The 25,231-nt window shown below is 40.0% G+C and overlaps 1 protein-coding gene across 5 annotated transcripts in view; it reads left to right on the top strand.

Moving 5' to 3' along the window:
• The window catches only part of EXPH5 (exophilin 5), a 95,293-nt gene that overhangs the window by 54,995 nt on the left and 15,067 nt on the right, over positions 1 to 25,231 (top strand). For 3 of the 5 annotated variants that reach the window (XM_042232890.1, XM_027979174.2, XM_042232891.2), the window contains exons 2-4: positions 3,883 to 4,043; positions 7,477 to 7,639; positions 16,565 to 16,610. In XM_042232890.1, coding sequence (XP_042088824.1) covers positions 3,883 to 4,043; positions 7,477 to 7,639; positions 16,565 to 16,610 — 370 coding nt within the window. Of the gene's footprint in view, positions 1 to 3,882; positions 4,044 to 7,476; positions 7,640 to 8,395; positions 8,666 to 16,564; positions 16,611 to 25,231 lie in introns of those variants that run through there. The other 2 variants (XM_042232892.2, XM_027979175.3) reach the window with 2 other exon arrangements.

The following is a 25,231-nucleotide window of genomic DNA, read 5'->3' as shown; positions in this document are numbered from 1 at the left end:
TAATTTCATGGCTGCAGTCACCATCTGCACTGGTTTTGGAGCCCAGAAAAATAAAGTCTGACACTGTTTCCACTGTTTCCAATTCTATTTCCTATGAAGTGATGGGACCAGATGCCATGATCTTCGTTTTCTGAATGTTGAGTTTTAAGCCAACTTTTTCACTCTTCTCTTTCACTTTCATCAAAAGGCCCTTTAGCTCCTCTTCACTTTCTGCCATAAGGGTGGTGTCATCTGCATATCTGAGGTTATTGATATTTCTCCCGGCAATCTTGATTCCAGCCTGTGCTTCTTCCAGCCCAGCATTTCTCATGATATACTTTGCATATAAGTTAACACGCACTGGTCATAGCTCTCCCCTTTAGTTAGTCTTATTTTCCACCTCCACATTCCAGCCAGGCCAGCCTTGTTTCAGTTCCTGGCTTCTTTCCTTGGGGGCATTTCCTCTACAGCTACTACTCTTTTGCCTGGAAAGCTCTGTCCCAGAACCGTCCACCCACTACCTTTTTGCTTCATCCTTCAGGCTATATGTCATCTTCTTAAGGAAATCTTTGCTTCCGCCTCACAAAACCAGGTCCCCTTGTTATATGCTCTCATAACATCTGCTTAATTTTTTATTGTTTGCCTCCACCCCTACCCCAGCAGACTGTAAATTCCATGAGGGCAAGAACTTGACTTATTCATTGATCTTTGCCCAGAGTTCAGACATGTGTTGAATGAAGAAATCATACCACTGTTTGTTATCTTATGTTTATATCATTATTGGACTCATATCTGTCTCTTCCATTAAACAATAAGCTCTCTAGGGTAGTAGCTATATCTGCTCTGCTCACCTTTGTATCTCTGTATCTTCTCTCTAGGAGGCTTTCCACAAGTGCATATTTAATACATTTTATTACAACCATATGAGAAATGCAGAGGAAAAAAATCACATCAAAAGGGCAATACTGATTGCATTAGGATTGTGAAAATATGATTGATTTTTCTCTATCTACAAGAAAAATTATAATGGAAGATGATCATATAAATTAAAATTCACAATTAAAGAAAAATGTATTTATTGAATAAACATAATTTTATAGAAGTTAAAAGTGGAATTGATACCTGTAATTATTCTATTCTAAGAAATCAGGTGTTTATTTTTCTTTCTCTAGTGTGTCCAAATAGGTGCATTATTTTTCACATAGCTATAAGTATAGATAAAATGTTGTACTTTGTTTTTTCTGCTTCATGCTATGTCACATGCATTTTTGCAGGACACTACATTGCCGGAGTAATTTTTAGCAACTTCATACTGTTGAGTTAAATTAATGTACTTTGGGGAAGGGCCATTTCTTTAAGATCTGTTTCCTGGAGTAAAACTCACACAGAGTATTCACATAGAAGTACAGATTTCTGACTTCACTGGCCAGATGTTAAAAAGAAACATGCGGTGATGGATTTGAGTGCGAGTGTGGAATGAATGCTTGAGATGAAATTAAATGAAGTGTGACTAATTTTAAAAGACAGTCAGTGTTATATGGAGGCTTTAGAAAAAATAACAAAGTTATATTTATTGAGCTCAGTTCAGTTCAGTCACTAAGACATGTCCAATTCTTTGTGACCCCATGGAGAGCAGCACGCCAGGCTTCCCTGTCCTCCACCATCTCCTGGAGTTTGCTCAGGTTCATGTCCATTGAGTTAGCAATGCAATCCAAAGTATTGGAGCTTTAGCTTCGGCATCAGTCATTCCAATGAATATTCAGGACTCATTTCCTTTAGGATTAACTGGTTTGATCTCTTTGCAGTCCAGAGGACTCTCAAGAGTCTTCTCCAGCACCATATTTCAAAAGCATCAATTCTTCAGTGCTCAACATCCTTTATGATCCAACTCTCACATCCATACATGACTACTGGGAAAAACTATAGTTGTGACTATACAGACCTTTGTTGGCAAAGTGATGTCTCTGCTTTTTAATATGGAGTCTAGGTTTATCATAGCTTTCCTTTCAAGGAGCAAGCGTCTTTTAATTTCATGGCTGCAGTCACCATCTGCAGTGATTTTGAGGCCCAAGAAAATAAAGACTAGAAAGTTCCTAAGTCAGGTAGCTTAACTGTCTTCTGAAATGAGAAGGATGTGTTGAGAAATGGGCAGGGGTGCTGCTGAATGTTGTGGTCTGATCACTTGGGAGGGCACTGAGACACTAAAGGTCAGGTATAAACATGGAATATTAGGGAATTCTCTGGGAGTCCAGTGGTTAGGGCTCAGCACTTTCACTTCCCTGGATCCAGGGTTCAGTCCCTGGTCGGGAAACTAAGATCCTGCAAGTGGTGTGGCATGGCCAAAAAAAAAAAAAAAAAAAGTGAGACAGTAATAAATAAGGTATTGATAAGTTGACGGCAGTCAGTACTGGTTAGAAGCAGGTACTTGTGGTCTCTTAGTCTGTAAGAGTGACAGGAGTGACTATGTGTCAGAGGGGTGGCAATGGCAAAATGGAAGGGACTAATGCAAATTATGTGGACTGGATGTGATGATTGCTGCTTAATGCTTTTCAAAATACAAGTCTGGGCAGGATGGCCTCTGACTTCCCTCTTGATTATTTTATAAGATGACAGTATCATAGCCCTAAGCAGGAACCTGACTTGCAACCATTAGAGTTCACTGCCTTTAACCCCAAATTAGCCATTCTGCAGCTGTCTTGCACACCGCTTTCTTAGAGTACAGAGTCTCTAACATTTGTGCTTCACAAAGGACCCTGGATAAAGGGCAATTCTGGAGTCATAAGAAATTCTTTCCAAAGCAGCAGAATTTCCCAAGCTTGGAGCCCAACAAGAAGCCTGGCTTTTTCTTCAGAAGTTTGTCAACCTGACCCTTTGATGAAATTTATCATTAGGTTCTTCTGACTCCCCTTCCTGCTTTATTTACCTATGTACAGGACAGTCTCCCTCTGGATTAAACATCTCTCATTTTCAAACAGTTCTAGGGTCCTCCTCAAATGGAACAAATGATCTGTTTTGTTTTGTTTTGTTTTTTTAAGTCACAACTGATGATTTAACTAAGAACTTAGAGCAGCATTTTCATTTGAAAGAAGACTAAGTAGATAAGGACAGGAGAGAAGGAAAAAGAAATAATAGCAGAATTTCAGTTCTGACATTCTGGAAGTATGGGTCAGACACATTTGTGCTTTGGATGACTTTTCCTATTAAGCTCAAATCACACTTTCCCCTTACTACTGAGCATTAGCCATGCCCTCATCACAGGCTTTTGTGATTTTGTGTTTAAAGAATTCCATTATCTAAGACCATCACATTTAGCAATGTAAGCTTTTCTCTATGTAAGCTTTTCTTCTTGACCACTGGATGGGCAAATAAGGACCCAAATGGCAACCCACTCTAGTAATCTTGCCTAGAAAATTCCAAGGATATTCCTGGTGGGCTCTAGTCCATGGGACTGCAAAGAGTTGAACATGACTAAGCGACCAAGAACTGCTGCTTACATCTGTTATAGGACCTGTTGCATAAACATTGCTCAATAAACATCTGATTGTTAACAAACAAATGAATGAGTAAACAGAACTAGAATATTCTAGTTTCTCCATGTCATTAAAATATCTATCAATCAGTTGCATTATTAGGTCAGGTTTGCATAATGCTCAACCCACAATGTCCTCAGCAACTTGATTATTTCAACTACTAGGAAAAACTTTTAGATTGTCATTGTGTTTAGATGATTACAGTCAAACTATATACATGGTAGGGTAGTGAAAAGGAAACTCCAGCTAGAGCCAATTTGCCCCTGGACTTACAGGTTATGCAACTCCTCCACCAGGTAAAGTTTGACCCATCACATGAGTTTGCACTTCATGTGAAGAAATTTAAAGCGTGTGTATTTTTGTTTTATTTCAGCAAACTCCAGAAGACAAAGAGGGATATCAGATGGCTTCAAGGAGTGACTGGTGAATGGTTTGAAGAAATTCAAAGGAAAAAGTTTTGTAATGAAACAGATGTTAGCCAAATGTTAAAACAACCGCTTACACATAGGCTGAGAAAGGGGATGGCAGAAAATGGTGAGACCTTATGGCTCTTCATTGTAGATAAGGGTTCAATGGGATCTCCAATTTAACCAATCTGTGTTTAGGACTATTTTAAAATTATAAGGGACAAAAAGTTCACAATAAAAAGTGAACTGAAAATGTACTGTGATGTCTTGGGCGGGGTGGGGGGGGGTTTTTTATAGTCATGCAAGATAGCACAGTGGTTAAGAACATAGACATCAATATCAAAAAGGGCTAGATTCAAATATCCACTCTCTCTCTCTACTCTCTATTCTATCAGAATTCATGTGACTCTCTTTAAGCCTCAGTTTTCACATCTTTAAATGGGTATGATCATCATATGGTGGTTGTTGAGAATTAAATAAAATAACATGTATAAAGTACTGAGTCCTAACATGGTAAGCATTTAAATAAATGGAATGATGGTGCAGAAGGAGGGGGAGACAAAGAAGGGGAGGAAAAGGAGAACAGAGAATGAGGAGAGCAGGTGGTAGAGATGCTTCCACCCTTTTGGTACTTTGGTAACTTAAACGCCATAAATGAGTGCAAACAAATGTCTTCCGTAGACATTCTAACTTTGTAACTACCAGCATGTCAGCATGTCTAAAGTATTACAGTATGATGGACTTGATATATGTAGCTCTGGAGAAAAGGAAAGATATATCCATTTAAATGAGGAGTTCCAAAGAATAACAAGCAGAGATAAGAAAGCCTTCCTAAGTTATCATTGAAAAGAAATAGAGAAAAACAATAGAATGAGGAAGATTAGAGATCTCTTCCAAAAACTTAGAGATACCAAGGGAAGGTTTAATGCAAAGATGGGCACAAGAGGAGTTCCCTGGTGGTCCAGTGGTTAAAAATCTGCCTGTCAGTGCAGGGGACGCAGGTTTGATCCTTGGTCCAGGAAGATTCAGATGCAGCAGGGCATCTAAAGCCCATGCACCACAACTACTGAGCCCGTGTGTTGCAACTACTGAAGCCTGATTACCCAAGAGCCCGTGCTCTGCAAGAAAAGCCACCGCAGTGAGAAACTCATGCACCACCACAAGAGAGTAGCCCCTGCTCACCGCAACTAGAGAACAGTCCATGCACCAACAAAGACCCAGCACAGCCAGAAATAAATAAACACTTAAAAAAAAAAGATGGGCACAATAAAGGACAGAAACAGTATGGACCTAACAGAAGCAGAAGGTATTAAGAAGAGGTGGCAAGAATATACAGAAGAACTATACAAAAAAAGATCTTCATGACCAAGATAACTATGCTCATGTGATCACTCACCTAGAGCCAGACATCCTGGAATGTGAAGTCAAGTGGGCCTTGGGAAGCATCACTATGAACAAAGCTAGTGGAGGTGATGGAATTCCAGCTGAAGTATTTCAAATCCTAAAAAATGATGCTATTAAAGTGCTGTACTCAATATGCCAGCAAATCTGGAAAACTCAGCAGTGGCCACAGGACTGGAAAAGGTCAGTTTTTATTCCAATTCCAAAGAAAGGCAATGCCAACGAATGTTCAAACTACCACACAATTGCACTCATTTCACACACGAGCAAAGTAATGCTGAAAATTCTCCAAACTAGGCTTCAACAGTACATGAACCGAGAACTTCCAGATGTTAAAGCTGGATTTAGAAAAGGTACAGTAACCAGAGATCAAATTGCCAACATCTGTTTGATCATAGAAAAAGCAAGAGAATTCCAGAAAAACATCTGCTTCATTGGCTATGCTAAAGCCTTTGATTGTGTGGATCACAACCAATTGTGGAAAATTCTGAAACAGATGGGAATACCAGACCACCTTACCTGCCTCTTGAGAAATCTGTACACAAGACAAGAAGCAACAGTTAGAACCAGACATGGAACAATGCACTGGTTCCAAATTGGGAAAGGAGTACGTCAGGGCTGTATATTGTCACCCTGCTTATTTCACTTATATGCAAAGTACATCATGTGAAATGCTGGGCTTGATGAATCACAAGCTAGAATCAAAATTTCTAGGAGAAATATCAATAATCTCAGCTACGCAGATGAAAGCAAAGAGCCTCTTGATGAAAGTGAAAGAGGAAAGTGAAAACCCTGGCTTAAAACTCAACATTCAAAAAACAAAGATCATGGCTTGTTGTCTCATCACTTCATGGCAAATAGGTGGGGAAACAATGGAAACAGTGACAGAATTTATTTTCTTGGGCTCCAAAATCATTGCAGATGGTGACTGCAGCCATGAAATTAAAAGACGTTTACTCCTTGCAAGAAAAGCTATGACCAACCTAGATAGCATATTAAAAAGCAAAGACATTACTTTGCTGACAAAGGTCTGTCTAGTCAAAGCTATGGTTTTTCCCGTAGTCATGTATGGATGTGAGAGTTGGACCATAAAGAAAGCTGATCACTGAAAATTGATGCTTTTGAACTGTGGTGTTAGAGGAGGCTCTTGAGAGTGCCTTGGACTGCAAGGAGATCAAACCAGTCCATCCTAAAGGAAATCAGTCCTGAATATTCATGGGAAGGACTGATGCTGAAGCTGCAGGTCCAATAGTTTGGCCACCTGATGTGAAGAACTGACACGTTAGAAAATCCCCTGATGCTGGGAAAGGTTGAAGGCAGGAGGAGAAAGGGATGACAGAGGATGAGATGGTTGGATGGCATCACTGACTTGATGGATGTGAATCTGAGCAAGCTCCAGGAGTTGGTGATGGACAGGGAAACTTGGTGTGCTGCGGTTCATGGGGTCACAAAGAGTTGGACACAACTGAGCAGCTGAACTGACTGAACTGAGCTCTTGTCTTAGAATTTTTAATACTCATAAATAATACTATGTATTATCTGTACATATATTATACATATTTATGTTACATGTTTACCCACATATAAAGCATATATGTAGCAAATACATATACACAGAGATAGATTTTTGATGGGAGTAAGAAATACTCTGAAGGGTTTAATATGCTTTTCCTTTACTTTCTTTGATATGAAAAGTTATGTAGTGTCTCACGATAGTTTTAAAGCACCAAAATAAAGATTTCTAAAGGACGTGGTAGTTAAGAGTGGCATGAGAATTGAATGAGGTCCCTAACAAAGTTTTGGTTTTGGTTCACCAGGGGGAAGATACATTGAGAAAGCCTCGAAGCTGGAATAGGGAGAGGGACATTCTATATTATTGTGTATTATTGAATATTGTGTATTCCACAATACATATTGAAAGACTCCCTGCTTTTTGCGAGTTTTTTTTCCCAATAAGCAGAACCGTTCATGGCACGGGAGTGCCCCTAGTTCCTGAGGTTCATTTGGGGATGAACCCCACCCCACCCCACCACCCCAACCCAGTTCATATAGGGATGCCTGCATTTCTAGACTGCGTGGGGGGTGAAGAGAGATTAGTTCTCCAATATACTTACCTGGAAACATTTTAGTCATGCAAAATTTTTGTAATTTTCATTTAGATCCTGTGGAATTACAAACATCAAGATCTAAAAATATACTCAATCAAAGAAACCCAAAATCCGTTCCTTCTCGGCTGAGCTTCAGATCATCATTTGCTTCCTTGTTCTCATTCAGAAAATCCAGAAAGGAGACTTCAAAGCTTCAGTCTCTGGGACAGACAGGGTGAGTAAACTCAGATCATGTGACAGCTCATTAGTTACCAGATCCCAGAGGCCAGCAGCCTGTTTTGTGTTCAGAATGTTTAATGTTTGTTTTTAGCATTTAATTCCAGATAGTAACAAAGGAAACAGGGCTGAGCTCTGTAAGGGACAAAGTCCTTATGAAACTTTGAAACTGGGCTTATCTGAAATCCAACTTCTAACCAATGGCACAAGTCCCAGGAGGTGGACATGGTGAATAATGGGTTAAATGTTGAGAAATAATTATTGACAGTGTTTCCACTGCTCCAAGAGCCTGGTCTATCCCCTGGTCATGAAAATGCATTTAAATCAAAACTACTCCTTCCTGGAGGAGTATGTGTGTCAGGAGAGTTGGGGCATAAAGGGTAAATGAACGTAAATCAGATGAGCAAAGAGTAGAGAAAATCTGAAGTTTGAAGCAGAGAAAAATATATTACCATCATTAAAAATACTCAGAGCAGCCATTTTTCTGTAGTTGCCTGGAAATTAAACTTAAAGTGAAGAAAGGGAAGCTTTGAGAGCAATGGAGGTATTGTTCCAGTGGATTCCCAGTTGAAAACTGTGTAAATCAGTTCGTCTTGACTCATAAGGCTGTTGGATTGTTTTGTGAAAAACAAGCAAGTCTTTGCTTACGTGCAATTGAGCTGACTGCTAAGTATTTTCAGCATGTCTTCCTGGTTGAAAAGCTTCCCACCCTCTTAAGGTGTTGGCTTGGCACGTGATATGTTCCTTGTGTGCCATTAAGTGTGCGCTGCAGTGCTAAGTAAAAGGTGTTGGAGGTCACTCTTGCTGAAAAACAGTAGGCAGCAAGCAGCTGGCAAGGTATGTGATGAGTCTCTGAGACTCACTCAGCTCTGTCCTCCCCTCTTAGGGGAATGGAAGGTTTTTACTTCCAGCTTTCAGCTGAGGCTGTTTTTGTCCTTGACGAAATAATGAAGAGCTGAACAAAATGTAGATTTATGTGATTGTTTCTACGAGAGTTGCTTACAAGGAAATACTCTTCAAACCGGTGAGTTGCTTTTCTTTGTAAAAAATGTTTAAAACACTAGTAATTCTCTCATTTGACAATTTAAAATTGAGGAGTATTTCCTTTATAAGAAATATTTCTTTTAAAGAGAAAAGAAATATTTTTAATATGAGGGGTGGCTGGGGTTTATGATGTAGTTTGTGTTTCAGGTTATTTTCTTTAAGGCAGAGTTTTATTGTAGCTGAACAATGTAACATTAGTAAACTAGGAAAAGTTGAGGTAACCAACAAGTTAATTTCAAGCTCATATTGTAAGTTGCTGCAAAAGTGGAACAAAGAAGGTAAAAAAAACAATAGTCTTCATTCTGGGCATCATGGATTTTGGTTATAGACCAAATTTTTAAAAAACAAAACTCTTACAAAATTCTGTTTAGCAACTGTTCTTCTTAAATACCAAAATGACATGTAGCTCTCTTTTAACCAGACAAACACAACATATAAAAAGGAAACAAATTTTATCCTTTAAGCATATGTTTATGTTTCACAGTTTTCAGATTTGCTGTCTTTAAATACATTTTATTTTCAAACTGTAATTGTGCTGGTTTAAAATGTAACAAATACACTGTTTTTTGCTCCTAGTAGGTTTCAGAAGATAAAGCATAAAAATATACCCTTTTTATTTTTAAATATGAGTGTGACCTAAAGATTTGGATCTAAATCCTGAATTTGAATGTGTGTATTAGGAAAGAGGTTGTTTTTAAGGGTGTGTGGCACTTTGGTAGGACAATAAATGGTGTGTCATACAGTCTGAGGGGCTCTTTATTATTTTCATTATCTTCATTATTTTTCATTCAGCAGTTCTGATCTTTTTCAAAATACAGAAGCAAGCTTCAGAATCAGACAGGAGCGGCTCCTTGCCTATAAGCACAGTGGGAGGAACTGACAAAGGCCCCGGGGGAAGCACAGTCATCCTGCGCTGGGAAGTAGTCAGGTTTCTACTTGCTGAAGCCATCAGAACTCGACATTGTCACATTCGGTCCTCTGGAGAACAAGTTAGCCAAGCAGTTTTAGAGGATCTTCTGTAAATCACAGAAACAAGGCCAACCCCCGAAAAGCTGTAGGAACATCGTGACTTCATTAATTAACAAAAAGGCAAAAACTTTTGCCATTTCTGATTCAAATATGACTACTGAAGTTTCTCCTCCCAAATGTATGTACTTCCTAATTATCCCACTATCACTTTAATCCTATTTGTAAATAATTGAACTGTACTCTCTGTGACTCTACCACAACCCCAGGAATAAAGAAATAATTTCCACTAGTGCTTTAATCATTTATTGCTAGCCAATAAATTCAAAAAAAGTATACATATACAATTGTAGCTTGGTATCTGTGGGGGATTGGTTCTGGGACCTCCTGCAGATACCAAACCCCACAGATGCTCGAGTATCTTATTAAAAATGTACAGATAGCACTCTTTATCCACAGATTCAGCCAACAGGCCCTCCATCCATGGCTAGTTGAGTCTGCAGAACCCACGGATACCGAGGGCTGACAGGATTGCATATCTTTCTCTTATCATTTCCCTGTAAGTTATGTTTTCTCACATCTTGTTTGGGGGCATTTATTATCTGAGACATATGGTACTCAGCCCCCACCACAGAATTTCAGTAACTGCGTTGCCTCACAAATGCCTTCTACTTAGTTTAGCAAGTACCTAACAGTGTATGTCATGAACTTATAAATGCAGCTTCCCTGGCAGCCCAGTAGTATCTCCAGTTATTTTTTCTTGTTTCAGATCCCCATTATCCCACTGATTACTCCCCTCCGTGAATAGGTGGTGTGTCACCCTCTGTTCTATGAGCCAACACACTCCACCATGAAGTTATCCTGCAAGGGGGCCCCTTATCTTTGTGCCTATAAATTCTCAAAGCTGTGAAGCCGCATGCCCCCAGTTCATTATGGTGATTTTAGGGTGGTGCATTATTTTCCCCTCTAGTCTTCCCTTTGTTGTAGTCCCAAGGACTAGAGCAAAGAGGAAGTACAAGAGAAATAGCTGATAAGGCTCATGAGTAACACGTGCAATCAAATTCAAGTTGAGCTCTTTCCTTTGAAGACCTTCACAGTGTGTAGCATACAGTAAGGACTCAGCACAATGCTGTGATTAGAGAGCAACAGCTGCTCTCCTGGAGTAAGGGTGTGCATGCTGACTACCCCATCCCTTTAGGATGGTTGTTTTTACCTGAGGATGCAAAGTGTTTCGGTGGATCCATCCAGGCCCCCTAGCTGCTCTTCAGACATGCCCAACTTTGTCTGATCTATCAGAGGAGTCTAGCTGCAACCTCTGTTTACATAAGCAAAAAGTTCAAATGCAATTTTGAAAAGTTTAAAGAGCAGGTAACTTTTTCTCCCTGAATTCTGTTTTCTGTCTCTCTTTCTCTTTTCCTCCTTCTCTCTTTCCAAGTGTCCTACTATACCATCTTCCTTCTTCTTGCCAAGTACCTAGGTTTGAGTTGGAGGACACAGGAATGTAAGACACCTAGATCAAAGGAGAAGTCAGAGTAAGAAAAATCCTTCTTTGGAAATGCTCCTTCAGTGATCCCAGGTGTGGCACCCATTGTGGTGACAGGAGGGAGAAGCAGGACAAAGGGAGTGGTTCCCAGTTGATCTGGTTGATCGTTATTAGAGTTTCATCAGCACTTAAAACTAATGACAGATTACCAGGCCCCAGCCTCATGATTCTGATTCAGGTCTGAAGTGGGGCCCTTGATTTTTATTTCTCTAGGATATTCGGATGTTTATCCAGGTTTGGAAGCTACAGCAGCAAAGCTTCCTACCCCCCACTACGGTAAGGGCCATCAGAATTCCTGGCATCTGATAGCTTCTCTTATTTATCAAAGTCCCACTCTGTTGGTTAGATACTGCATTTAGTTCTGGAGATAAAACTCTGAAAACAAGGCAAAGTCCTCAGCTGGAGGGCTTTAAAATCTAGCAGGGAACACCAGATGACTGTGTATAGTTGGGCAGCACTCTAGGAAGTGACAATCACATCCCAATCATCATGGATTCATATATTCATTATGGTGATTTTTGGACAAATGACAGTAAGGATCTTGAGGAAGAGATGCCTTCTGGCCTAGCTGCAACCTGAGTGACATCAGTGAATACACTGATGGTTATGGTGTGATATGGTGAGTGCTGTGGTGGGTGCATGGTATTCATGCCTTGAGATTATAGGAGAAGCACTTAACTCAGACTGGAGAATCAGAAGCATTCCTGGGAAAAGAGAGCCAGTGTCTGAAGGACATATAGGACTGAGCTGGGCAATTTAGAATTGGGAGGTTGTGCCAGGCAGAAAGAAATGACACAACAAGGATTCAGAAACTAGAAAAAAGCAAAAATCCATCTAGGTCACTGAGGTTCAGTGACTCAGTATAAGGTGAGACTGATAAGAGTTGGGGTGGGAGTATTTGGCAGAGGCCAGAACGTGGAAATCTTATACATGCTAAGGAGCTTGGTCTTGATCCTGTAGACAGCAGGGAGACATTCATCCCTTTCTAAGAATACCATTCTTTTCCTTATTGTATATACTGTATATGTATATATAGTTCCTTATTTTATACATATATGTATTTTATACATGTAACAGATAAAATCACCCCCTCACCAACTGACCTGAACAAGCACTAATATTTTGGTATATTTCATGCATGTGTGCATGTGGATATTGTATTTATGTTTTTCATTAAACAGAAAAGTGACATAATGAGATACTCACTTTAGCTCAGTGGTTTGCAGTCAGGGGCAGTTTCACACCCCAAAAGGCATTTGACAATGTCTGAAGACATTTCTGGTTTCCACAGCTGAAGGGTGGGTGCTATTGGCATCTAGTGGGTAGGGGTCAGGGATGTTGCTAAACATCATATAATACATGTGATAAACCACCGCACTGAAGAAATGCCAGTAGTGCCAAGGCTGAGAAACTGCTTTGTCTATAGCTGGCAGCGTGGGAATATACGTGAGAGATCTTTAAGGTATGGCCTAGTAGGACTTACGAGCAAATGCTGTCTCTTAAAATCACCCAAATCCAGAGGACTTTAACCAGCATGGTTTTTGTGATGTCACTGTTGTTTTAGTCACTCTCCAAGTGGAAGCCCTTCACACCAGAAAAGTACACTAACTGGAATATGTTACAGTGTTATAACATACATTTATGGCAGGTCTGGAAGTGACTGTGGAGGCTCTGGGCCTCCAAGCCTCCTGAGTCCTACACCCTGCCTGCTACCTCGACCCACAGTGGCTCCCACGGTCTCACACGCTATTAGGGAGCGTGCATCCTTGCCCTCACAGCACACCCTCACTCTCAGTGACACTCTCTCCCAGTTGTGCCACCTGCCGTCCTTAGGAATTCCCCTTCACTCCAAGTCAGGCTAGGGCCCTGATCAGCTGATAGAGAATGTTGAGCTGCGCAGGGACACCAAGAGGCCCACCTCTCTGCAGGACTTTGGGAAGAATCTTCACAGTCTGGCACATTCTCTTGGCTGCAGGCAAATGGAATTACTTGTCAGTTCCCAGCTTCCTTGCTGTCTTACGTCTCCAGGCTTGTGCTCCTGGTGCTCTTTGGCTCTCATACCTGTTCAGCCAGCACCTTCTCTCCCTATTGCTTTCCCGGTTCATCCCGACAAGTGCTCACCAGCCTCTCTGCATTTTCATTTTACTTAAGCCTCTGTATTGCCCTTATAACACTGCGGCTTGCCTTTTGGCTCTTTATGTACCTAATCTTTCCTGTCATAAAGCCTCTTAGAGAACAGTCTCTATCTCAGTGATATTTATTTCCTTCAAAGCACTCAAAATAGTATTTAGCATGTAGAAGGCATGCAGGCTCAATAAAGACGTATGAAAAGGAAGACTACAAATAAAAGCAATATTTTAACTTCTAAATATTATTAGTATAGAGCTGGTATTTCAGAATAATATGAAAAAATCCATATTAATTTTAATTTCTGTTTAAATTTTGAGCTAAACTATAAAATATATGTTGTTGTTTGTTGTTCAGTCACTAAGTAGTGTCCAACTCTTTGCGACCACATGAAATCCCCATGAACATCAGGGCTCCCTGTCCTTCACTATCTCCCTAAGTTTGCTCAAACTCATATCCATCGAGTCGGTGATGCCATCCAACCATCTCATCCTCTGCTGCCCCCTTCTACTGTTGCTTTCAATCTTTCCCAGCATCAGGGTCTTTCCCACTGTCAGCTCTTCACATCAGGTGGCCAACGTATTGGAACTTCAGCTTCAGAATCAATACTTCCAATGAATACTTGGTTGATTTCCTTTAGGATCGACTGGTTTGATCTCCTTGCTGTCCAAGGGACTCTCAAGAGTCTTCTCTAGCATAATTCAAAAGCATCAATTCTTCTCTGCTCAGCCTTCTTTATGGGCCAACTCTAGCTTCCTTACATAACTACTGGAAAAACCATAGCTTTGACTATATGGACCTTTGTTGGCAAAGTGACATCTCTGCATTTTAATACATTGTCTCAGTTTGTCATAGCTTTTCTTCTGAGGAGCAAGCATCTTTTAATTCCATGTTTAATACGTGTTGTTATCTTTTAAATGTAAAATTGTTTGGCCTCCTAGGTTTTATGCTCAGCTTTCAAGAACCATGAAGCAGGTAGGAGTTTGAATGAAGGAAAACTGCATCTTGACAGTTTTAACTAATCTGACCTAGTCTGAGTTTATTTAATTCTTAATTCCCTCTTGCTGTGCTCTTAATGAAGGAGAGGGCTTGACTTCATACAAGAGCTCTGAGTCATATGAGAGTTCAGCTCAGTTCAGTCGCTCAGTTGTGTCCAACTCTTTGCAACCCCACGAACCGCAGCATGCCAGGCCTCCCTGTCCATCACCAACTCCTGGAGTCCACCCAAACCCATATCCACTGAGTCGGTGATGCCATCCAACCATCTCTTCCTCTGTTGTCCCCTTCTTCTCCTGCCCTCAATCCCTCCCAGCATCAGGGTCTTTTCCAATGAGTCAACTCTTCACATCAGGTGGCCAAAGTATTGGAGTTTCAGCTTCCTTCCAATGAACACCCAGGACTGGTCTCCTTTAGGATGGACTGGTTGGATCTCCTTGCAGTCCGAGGGGACTCTCAAGAGTCTTCTCCAACACCACAGTTCAAACACATCAATTCTTTGACGCTCAGCTTTCTTTATAGTCCAGCTCTCACATCACATCCATACATGACCCCTGGAAAAACCATAGCCTTGACTCGACGGACCTTTGTGGACAAAGTAATATCTCTGCTTGTTAATATGCTGTCTAGGTTGGTCATGACTTTCCTTACAAGAAGTAAGCTTCTTTTAATTTCATGGCTGCAATCACCATCTTCACTGATTTTGGAGCCCCCCCCCCAAAATAAAGTCTGACATTGTTTCCACTGTTTCCCATCTATTTCCCATGAAGTGATGGGACCGGATGCCATGATCTTTGTTTTCTGAATGTTGAGCTTTAAGCCAACTTTTTCACTCTCCTCTTTCACTTTCATCAAGAGGCTTTTGAGTTCCTCTTCACTTTCTGCCATAAGAGTGGTGTTATCTGCATATCTGAGCTTATTGATATTTCTCCTGGCAATCTTGATACCAGCTTGTGCTTCTTCCAGCCCAGTGTTTCTCATGATGTACTCTGTACATAAGTTAAATAAGCAGGGTGACAATATACAGCCTTGACATACTCCTTTTCCTATTTGGAACCAGTCTATTGTTTCATGTCCAGTTCTAACTGTTGCTTCCTGACCTGCATACAGATTTCTCAAGAGGCAGGTCAGGTGTTCTGGTATTCCCATCTCTTTCAGAATTTTCCACAGTTTCTTGTGATCCACACAGTCAACGGCTTTGGCATAGTCAATAAAGCAGAAATAGATGTTTTTCTGAAACTGTCTTGCTTTTTCAATGATCCAGCGAATGTTGGCAATTAGATCTCTGGTTCTTCTGCCTTTTCTAAAACCAGCTTGAACATGTGGATGTTCATTGTTCACGTATTGCTAAAGCCTGGCTTGGAGAATTTTGAGCATTACTTTACTAGGTTCTATTAACTCTTGCTCTGCAATTCAGGCCGCATACCCTTACTTAGGATTATAGATTTAAAAAATCAAAATTAATCTCAATTTTGGACCTAGGTCTTTAAAATTTTTCACCTTCTACTGAATTTCGGAGAAGCCATATAAATAGTAAAAGCATAATTGTTCTTCTCTAAGATGCTTTCATAATAAATAAGACTAACTTATAAAAATAAGCATCCTAAAGTCATCTTTATAAGGTTTGCCTTTTGAAAAAAATCCCCTTATTGTTGTCTGGTTCTGACTTAGTATCTCTTTAAAATAAAAATGTACAGAAACAGAAAATCTGTTTCCAATTTGCAAGAATAATCTATGTGCCATACTGATCAAGGAGAGTTCTAGATTCATTCAGCCTGTGGCCAGCTCTGAGTTCAGCCACTATGTACCTTGTACAGTGTCTTCTAATTTCTCTGCACCTCCCCCATCTGATCTGTAAAATGAGAGCTGTCACAGTATCCAGTTGACAAGAGTGATGTATTTAAATGAGGTAACTTGTCTATAGAGCATACAAATACTGCCTAGCACACAGTACTCAACAAATGTAACTATTTCTGTTGTTAAGTCTTCATGCTATGTTCAAGTAAAAAGCCACTGTTATGTATTTTTTCTTGGCTACCTGAGTGACAAAGATGTGAAACACTGATCCTAAGCAAGCACAAGAAAATGTTTCTGAGAGATTTTTCAGCAGTGCACTGTGAAAGATCTCCCTACTAAGAATCAGAAACATATCTTCTCAAGATACAAAGATATAATAGAAAATGTGCTATTAATTTTCCAAAAGTCAGGCATTTCTTCAAAGAAGTTATTTCAATTTTTTTTTCACAGATGTGATGGCCACACACCTTCTGTGTCTGTGAAGGGAACCACTTTGGTAAGTAACCAAAGAACTAAAGGTTATGGTGAATAATTCAGAATTAATGTAATTCCTGGTTGATTACATATTTAAATAGAATTCTCCTTGGTGCAGTCTTAAATTTACCTGAGAAGCTTAGATTTCTCTTGCAGAGCTCCAAGTTTCCCAGTTGTGATTGTGGTACTGAAATGTTCAAACAGCAGCCTCTGCCTGAGATCTTGCCACTGTCTCTGCTATTTTACCACCGGTCAGTCCTATACAGCCCTAAAATGTTGAGCGGAGGAAGAGTTTATTTGAAAGTAGCAGAGGAATTGGCAATTTGAGACATTCAGACTGTAGCAAGCTGTAGGCAAGTCTGCTGAAGGTCCATTGTTGTTTTTCAGTTGCTCAGTCATGTCTGACTGACTCTGCAACCCCATGGACTGCAGCACGCCAGGCTTCCCAGTCCTTCACCATCTCCCAGAGTTTGCTCAAACTCAATGTCCATTGAGTCTGTGATACCATCCAACCACCTCATCTTCTGTTATCCCCTTCTCCTCTAGGGGGCAGGCTGTATTTGGGCAGGGAATGTAAAAGGGGGAGAGTTCAGTTTAATTCTGTCAAAATCAAAAGCATATGGAGACCAGCTTCGAAAATTTCCAAATAAACTTGCAAACCAAGGTGGGTCTGCATAAGACCTCTTCTGGGTAAGATCATCATTTGTAGTCAAAGAGGAAGCCACTGATAGGTGAAATGCATCTGGACAGAACAAGTTCTCATGAGGGGACTGACCAAACAGGACCTCCACAATTTCTCTGTGTTCACATGTCTTTAAGATTGAGAAGCTTTGTTTTCCATTTCTTGCTGTTTTTGCCCTCTTACATTTTGATCTACACACACCAGTGTCTTTCTGTGCAACTCATATATGGTTTGGAGATGAAAGAAAGAGTTTTGAAGGTACCTAGGAATGCAGGAGGAAGGTAGAGGCATTTTTCAATAGGCTTTGCCCTTAGTACTAACACTTAAACCTTCTCTCTCTTCTTTTTTCAAAAAGCATGGGATAGAATTCTGGTGAGGAGTGCATATATCTCACTTTTGTTTGTCAAGTAAAGAATCTCCTGCAGAGCTCCAAGTTTCCCAATTGTGATTGGTTTCACAAACAAAAGTGAGCCTCCTTTCTTCTTCAGAGTAATGCTACTTCTTTCTCAATAACACTGAACCCTATCTCTCTCGTTTATATGCTTGAGCCCCAGTCATGACACCAGGACCAACTGTTACACTCTCATGGAGGCTTATTATCATCCATAGATCATTTCATTTAATACCCAGAGGCAATCTATGAAGTAGGTATTATTATTATGCCCACTTAAAGATTAAAAAAACTGAGGTTCAGAGAATTTAAAGATCATGCTCAAAGTCACACTGATACTTGGTAGAGTCAGGATTAGAAGACCCAGGTCTCTGTAACTCTATCACCAGAAGTCAAAAATGCCTACAGCTTCATCGGTCCCAAAGCCCTGTGTGCTTATGAGCCCCTGTTGCTCTCTACCTGCAGACTTGCCTGTACCTGAGAAGTGGGCTGAACTGGCATGCATACAGCTTTGTTCTCTAAAAGAACAGAACCCTATGCCAGGATGGCTTCCCTGGTGGCTCAGATAGTAAAGAGCCTTTCTGCAATGCAAGAGACCCAGATTCAATCCCTGGGTTGGGAAGAAGCCCTGGAGAAGGGAATGGTTACCCATGCTAGTACTCTTGCCTGGAGAATTCCATGAACAGAGGAGCCTGGTGGGCTACAGTCCACAGGGTCGCACAGAGTCAGGCACAACTGAGCACCTAACACTATTCCAAGATGCTTCTGTACTGTTGGCTTTTCCTCAGAGAAGTGCTCAGAGCTAACCATCCTTTCCCATTTAAGAGTGGTGGTGTCTGAAACAGGTGAGGGGCATAAAAAGAAATGCAAGCACCCAGAAGTTATAAAACAGGAGAGCTAATCTGGAGTTCTTGGGATTTCAAAGTCCAGTCTGAGGATTAGTAAGATACCCTCTTCTTTGACACTCATAATTGCTGTTTGCCTTTAACGATTTCACTCCTCAGAACATGTCAATCTAAAAAGATAAGAACTGGGAATATAAGTGAAACTCAAGCCAATGATGTAGCTCCCAGTTAATAACTATTTAAAAAGTAAGTGAGAAAAAATAATGAAACTTGAAGACAAGTATAACATGTAGATCTCCATTATTTATCCATAAAAGTCCTATCCCCTTAAACAGAAAAGAGCTGGAAGTTGGCCAGTGATGCCACAGGGATTCTTGCCAAGACTTAAGATAATGAACTTCCTCTCATTTGGTTGGCAGCCTAGCAGGTATGGTACAAAGGGGATTCCAATATTTTATAGGAGGCTGTTTTGGATGATCCTCTGTTCAAAGAGAAGGAAGCTGCTATTTAAACATTTACATCAGCTTAAAAGAAGCCAAGGGTTTCAGAAAAACAGAATTTTTAGTGCTAGAGTATGAAAGAATTTCAATCTAAAATGGAACCAGGAGATATAAAGTGGAAAATCTCATGCATGTCCTCATAAATGCTTGATACACGTAAAACTGATAATAACATTAGAATTTTCTTAAATGATAGACACTTAGTCAGGGATTGCCTCATATCAGCCACATGAAGTTTTACTTATGGTTTCCAGGGGCATAAACAAGAAATGACCTGGATCAGGTTGGCCTTACAAAATAAGCTGAATTGAGTTTTGTTTGTATGACTGGACTGGTTTTGTCTGCTTAGGACATTTTTAAAGCTGGTCTTCATTTGTTTTTCATTTAAATAGACTCTAACTGGACTCTCCCACATTCTAACTGAACTTATTCCCTGTTCGGATACAGCCTGCCCCAAATCCTCAGCACACTTGCTTGTTGCTTACTATGGTTTGCATGTCCCAAATTGCAATTCTTCTGTTGTCAAATAAACTCATCTCTTAATCTTGCTTCAGCTTATGCCTTCATTTAGGATAACAAGAGAAACTTAGAAATCTTCTATCTCAGAATTCTCTTCACCTCAGGACTACTGACATTTTGGGTTGAATAATTCTTTGTTGTGGGGACTCTTGTATGTATTATAGGATGTTTAGTGGCAATCCCTGGCCTCTACCTACTAGATGCCAGTAGTTCACCTCCATTCAACTGTGACAATAGAAAATATCTCCAGAATTTTCCAAATGTTCCTTGAGGAGCAAATTTGCCCCCAGTTGAGAAGCATCTCCTTATAGGTGAGGAATACAAAATCCAAGTAGTCACCATCTCTGAGCACAGACAAACCATATGGCTCTGGCCACTTACTCACTCCTCATTTCTGAACACATGCTGGTGGTGATATGCCTACTTTATACCCCTGGAAACATACCTCCAGTGTGGCACTATCCACACTAGGCTGGTGTGAGCTCCCTGAGGCTGGGACTGTGCCTGCTTACCTGTGTCTCCCCACTTCTTGGCATAATGTGAGTACTCCAAAACTGAAAGAAAAAATGAATATGTGGTTTTTAAGCCACAAGGTGCAATGCTGGATTTGACCTTGCAGGAAAGCAGATGCAGAATACATTCAAGAACACCTTGAAAAATTAATTTGTTGACTTTACCAAGGCATTTGGTAACATCCATGACCTTAAGCTTCAGTTTTGACAGCTGTTCTACAGGTTTGGCTGCCCTAAAAGTAGTCAGATAATCTGAGGTTACTCTGTGACAGAGATTTGTTTGTCTCATGTCAGCACTGCAAATGTTAGTAGAGTGAATTGAGGTTGGAAAAACAGCCTTATTTTGCTCAGCATGTTCTATGTACCATGTTTAAGATTGTTAACAAACCCTAAAGCCAGAATATTGAGTCTGATCTTTTGGGATACTTCTCTAACTCATTAGGCTGAGCGCACTAGCCAAAGTCCACCAGAAACTCCTCTGTAACAACAGAAGACTAGTAATGTCTAATGATAAGGAATTATTAATATTAAGTGCTAAGTACCATTCTGGGCTTCCCTGGTGGCTCAGTTGTAAAAAATTTGCCTGCCAGTGCAGGAGCTAAGGGAGACACAGATTTGGTCCCTGGGTTGGGATGATCCCCTGGAAAAGGAAATGGTAACCCACTGCAGTATTCTTGCCTGGAAAATTGCATGGACAGAGGATCCTGGCGGGCTGCAACCCATAGGGTCACAAGAGTCAGACACAACTGAATATGCACACGCGCACCATTCAAAAGTGTCTTACAAGTATTAATTCATTTAATTCTCACAGCAACAGTATTATATGAGGGGTATTGTTGTTGCTGTATTCTCTTTTTTTCTCATTATTCCAAGAAAGAAAATAAGGAACAGGACAGAAAGGTTAAGCAACTTGCCCAAAGTTGTACAGCTTTTGAGGTTACTCTATGACAGAGATTTGTTTGTCTCATGTCAGGATTTGGACTTGTGTTTAACCATTGGACTTGTGTTTAACCATTATGCTTTCCTACCTCAGACATGCTGTACTGAGTCCTAATATTTTAAATACTCAATGTCTGAATTTCTCTAATAATCTTCACTAAAAATCTTATATATATATATATATATATATACATATATATATATATATAATTTTCTACCTTGGTATAGAAAAAAAATCAATCCATAACTGTGCATAGACAGCATGGAATGTTTAAAGCAAAGTTCCTGCTTCAGAGAGTTTACCACCTAACTGAAGACATCTACATTCATAAAGTAACAATACAAAGCAACATAGTGGAGAAAATAGAATTAGAAATCAGACCACATGAGTGTCAATATTCAGCATCACCTTTTGTTATTCCTGTGGCTTGAGTAAGGTTCTTAACTGAGACTCAGTTTCTTCATCTGCAAAGAGGGAATGATAATCCCTATCTATAATCCCTATCTAAGTCTGTTCTAAAGATCAAACAAGAGAAAATATTTTTTAAATATATTGAAAACTGAAAAAATGAGTAGTTTTGTTCAGATAAAATATAATATAAAATGTATTGGAGGAATTCAAAAGTAGGAAATATTATTGTGGGAAGCATAGTCTTTGAATTCAGTTCAATCTCTTATATGCTGATGCTATGTTAAGTGCTCAGGATACAAAGGAGAATAGTATGCTTTCTTAGTTATTTTAGAAAGTGGACCACTTCCAAGGTCATTATTTATATGTCTGTGAATTCCTGGTTTCCTAGATCAGGGTAGAAATTAAAAAGTGTGATTTGGGGAGGAAGGATAGAAATCTAGTGATAAAGTAAAAGTAGAAAGAATGTAAACAACTTTGATATGAAATAATATGCATAATATCAGAGATACATTAAAAATACTATGGTAATTCATTCTTTCTGTGAGAACTGGAAAAGGACTCACAGAGAGGGTGATATAGGAACTAGACTGAAGGATATTTTCAGCAGAAGAGAAGAGAGAGCAAAGATCAGAAGCAGAGACACAGAGTCGTCAAAAGTGTACTTTTATTTTTTTTTAAAGAACAATAAAATCAAGAGAAACTGAAAAGAAAAGTGTTTGACATTTTGTAGAACTGTGTGTAGAGAGTTTGGAACATGGGGGTTAAAGATAATTGGGGAGAAAAAGCTTAAATCAAAATTTGGAAAAGGATTTTGACACTGTTTTGCTACTTGGAGGTGTTCTGCTACTCAGAGGCCTCATCCCCTAGGCCAGGTATGGGAAATAGGCTTCATCTTTTATGATAACTCTATGGCATGAAACACTCTTTGGAGGAAAATTTGGAGTCCAAGACATCCCTGACTGAAGACCAATGTGTGCTGTGAGCCCCAGAGGATTTACCTTTCTTAGCCATATAATTGGAGAAGGCAATGGCACCCCACTCCAGTGCTCTTGCCTGGAAAATCCCATGGATGGAGGAGCCTGGAAGGCTGCAGTCCATGGGGTCACTGAGGGTCAGACATGACTGAGCGATTCACTTTCACTTTTCACTTTCATACATTGGAGAAGGAAATGGCAACCCACTCCAGTGTTCTTGCCTGGAGAATCCCAGGGATGGTGGAGCCTGGTGAGCTGCCATCTATGGGGTTGCACAGAGTCGGACACCACTAAAGTGATTTAGCAGCAGCAGCAGCAGCAACCATATGCTAACCACAATGGTGTGATCACTCACCTAGGGCCAGACATCCTGGAATGTGAAGTCAAGTGGGCCTTAGGAAGCATCACTATGAATAAAGCTAGTGGTGGTGATGAATTCCAGCTGAACTATTTCAAATCCTAAAACATGATGCTATTAAAGTGCCACACTCAATATGCCAGCAAATTTGGAAAACTCAACAGTTGCCACAGGGCTGGAAAAGGTCAGTTTACATTCCAATCCCAAAGAAAGGCAATGTTCAAACAGCACAATTTCACTCATTTTATATGCTAGCAAAGTAATGCTGAAAATTCTCCAAGCTAGGCTTCAACTTCATGTTCAAGTACATGAACCAAGAACTTCCAGATGTTCAAGATGGATTTAGAAAAGGCAGAGGAATCAGAGATCAAATTTCCAACATCCGTTGGATCATAGAAAACATAAGAGAATTCCAAAAAAACATCTACTTCTGCTTCATTGAATACACTAAAACCTTTGACTGTCTGGATCACAACAAACTGTGGAAAATTCTGAAACAGATGGGAATACCAGACCACATTACCTGCCTCCTGAGAAATCTGTATGCAGGTCAAGAAGCAAAAGTTAAAATCAGACATGGAATAACTCACTAGTTCCAAATTGGGAAAGCAGTACGTCAATGCTGTATATCTTCACCCTCCTTATTTAACTTATATGCAAAGTATATCATGCGAAATGCCGGGCTGGATGAATCACAAGCTGGATTCAAGATTGCCAGAAGAAATATCAATAACCTCAGATACACAGATGACACCACCCTTATGACAGAAAGCGAAGAGGAACTAAAGAGCCTCTTGATGAAAGTGAAAGATAAGAGTGAAAAAGCTGGCTTAAAACTCAGCATTCAAAAAATGAAGATCATGGCATCTGGTACCATCACTTCATGGTAAATAGATGTGGAAACAATGGAAGCAGTGACAGACTATTTTCTTGGGCTCCAGAATCACTGCAGATGGTGACTGCAGCCATGAAATTAAAAGATGTCTGCTCCTTGGAAGAAAAGCTATAACAGACCTAGATAGCATATTAAAAGCAGAGACATTACTTTACCGACGAAGGTCCATCTAGTCAAAGCTATGGTTTTTCCAGTAGTCATGATGGATGTTAGAGTTGGACTATAAAGAAAGCTGAGCACTGAAGAATTGATGCTTTTGAACTGTGGTGCTGGAGAAGACTCTTGAGAGTCCTTTGGACTGCAAGGAGATCAAACCAGTCAATCGTAAAGGAAATCAATCCTGAATACTCATTGGAAGGGCTGATGCTGAAGCTGAAATTCCAATACTTTGGCCACCTGATGTGAAGAACTGACTCACTGGAAAAGACCCTGATGCTGGGAAAGAGTGAAGGCAGAAGGAGAAAGGGACGACACAGGGTGAGATGGCTGGATGGCATCAACGACTTGATGGACATGAGTTTGAGCAAGCTCCAGGAGTTGGTGATGGACAGGAAAGCCTGGTGTGCTGCAGTCCATGGAATCACAAAGAGTCAAACACAACTGAGTGACTGAACTGAACTGTGTGGGAAACATCTTTAGTATCTTGGATGAATAGGGCTGACCTTGAAGTAGATCTGGGCAGAAATCTAACCAAAAGAGGTTATATTCACAGTCTTTAAGTGGTAGAAATACTTCCCACCTAAAGAAGTTTGTCTCTTCACCTGATTGTTCAGTTCATGTATTTTTTATTTCATTATAAATTCAGTATTAAAGAATGTTATCCAGGAGGCCAGAAGGAATGTACTCCAGTCCACTTAAAGGAAATCTGAAGTTCATTTGAATGTTAAAATGACTGGGAGACATGTTGCTTACTGTCTCTTAATCAAATATATCCACTCTGCAACAAGTACCAAAACTGCAGGTTTGGGAAGAATGGACTTATAAGTTCATGGCTTAATGTTATTAGCACAAATAAAGATTGGGATGGGACTTCCCTGGTGGTCCAGTGGTTAAGAATCTGCCTTGCGATGCAGGGAACTCAGGTTCAATCCCTAGTTGCAGAACAAAATCCTGCATACTGGGATACAATCAAGCCCAGGCATTGCAACTATTGAACTTGAGAACTCTAGAGCCCATAAACCCAACTAGAGAGTCCATGCAGCTCAATGAAGGTTCCCATGTGATACAATGAGGATACCATGTGCTGCAACTAAGATCCAAGACAGCCAAATAAATAAATCTTGAAAAAAGACAGTAGGTAGGGCACAAGAGAGAACACCTTGATGCACTGTAGAGAGAAAAGTGTAACTGTAACTGATCTGATTTCTCAATTGATTAGTTTCTGGTTTTATTATCTCCAATTGGTATATCCCTATAGTTATAATGTGCTTCTAATATTTGTTTACTTCTGAATTTAATATGTGTCTTAAATTATATCCAACAGCCAATAAAATATCATTGGATTATTTCTTTCTTATTAATAAATCTCCTTTGTATGTATTAAATTATGGCTTGCCCCTAATTTAATGGGCAAGTCAATGAAATTTAAGCAGGGCTTCTTCTATAAGGAGTAACTG

This window comes from Ovis aries, chromosome 15 (genome assembly GCF_016772045.2).
Source record: "Ovis aries strain OAR_USU_Benz2616 breed Rambouillet chromosome 15, ARS-UI_Ramb_v3.0, whole genome shotgun sequence".
Taxonomy (NCBI): domain Eukaryota; kingdom Metazoa; phylum Chordata; class Mammalia; order Artiodactyla; family Bovidae; genus Ovis; species Ovis aries.
Note: the sequence above shows the minus strand (reverse complement) of the source record. Positions and strands in the feature narration are given on the sequence as shown.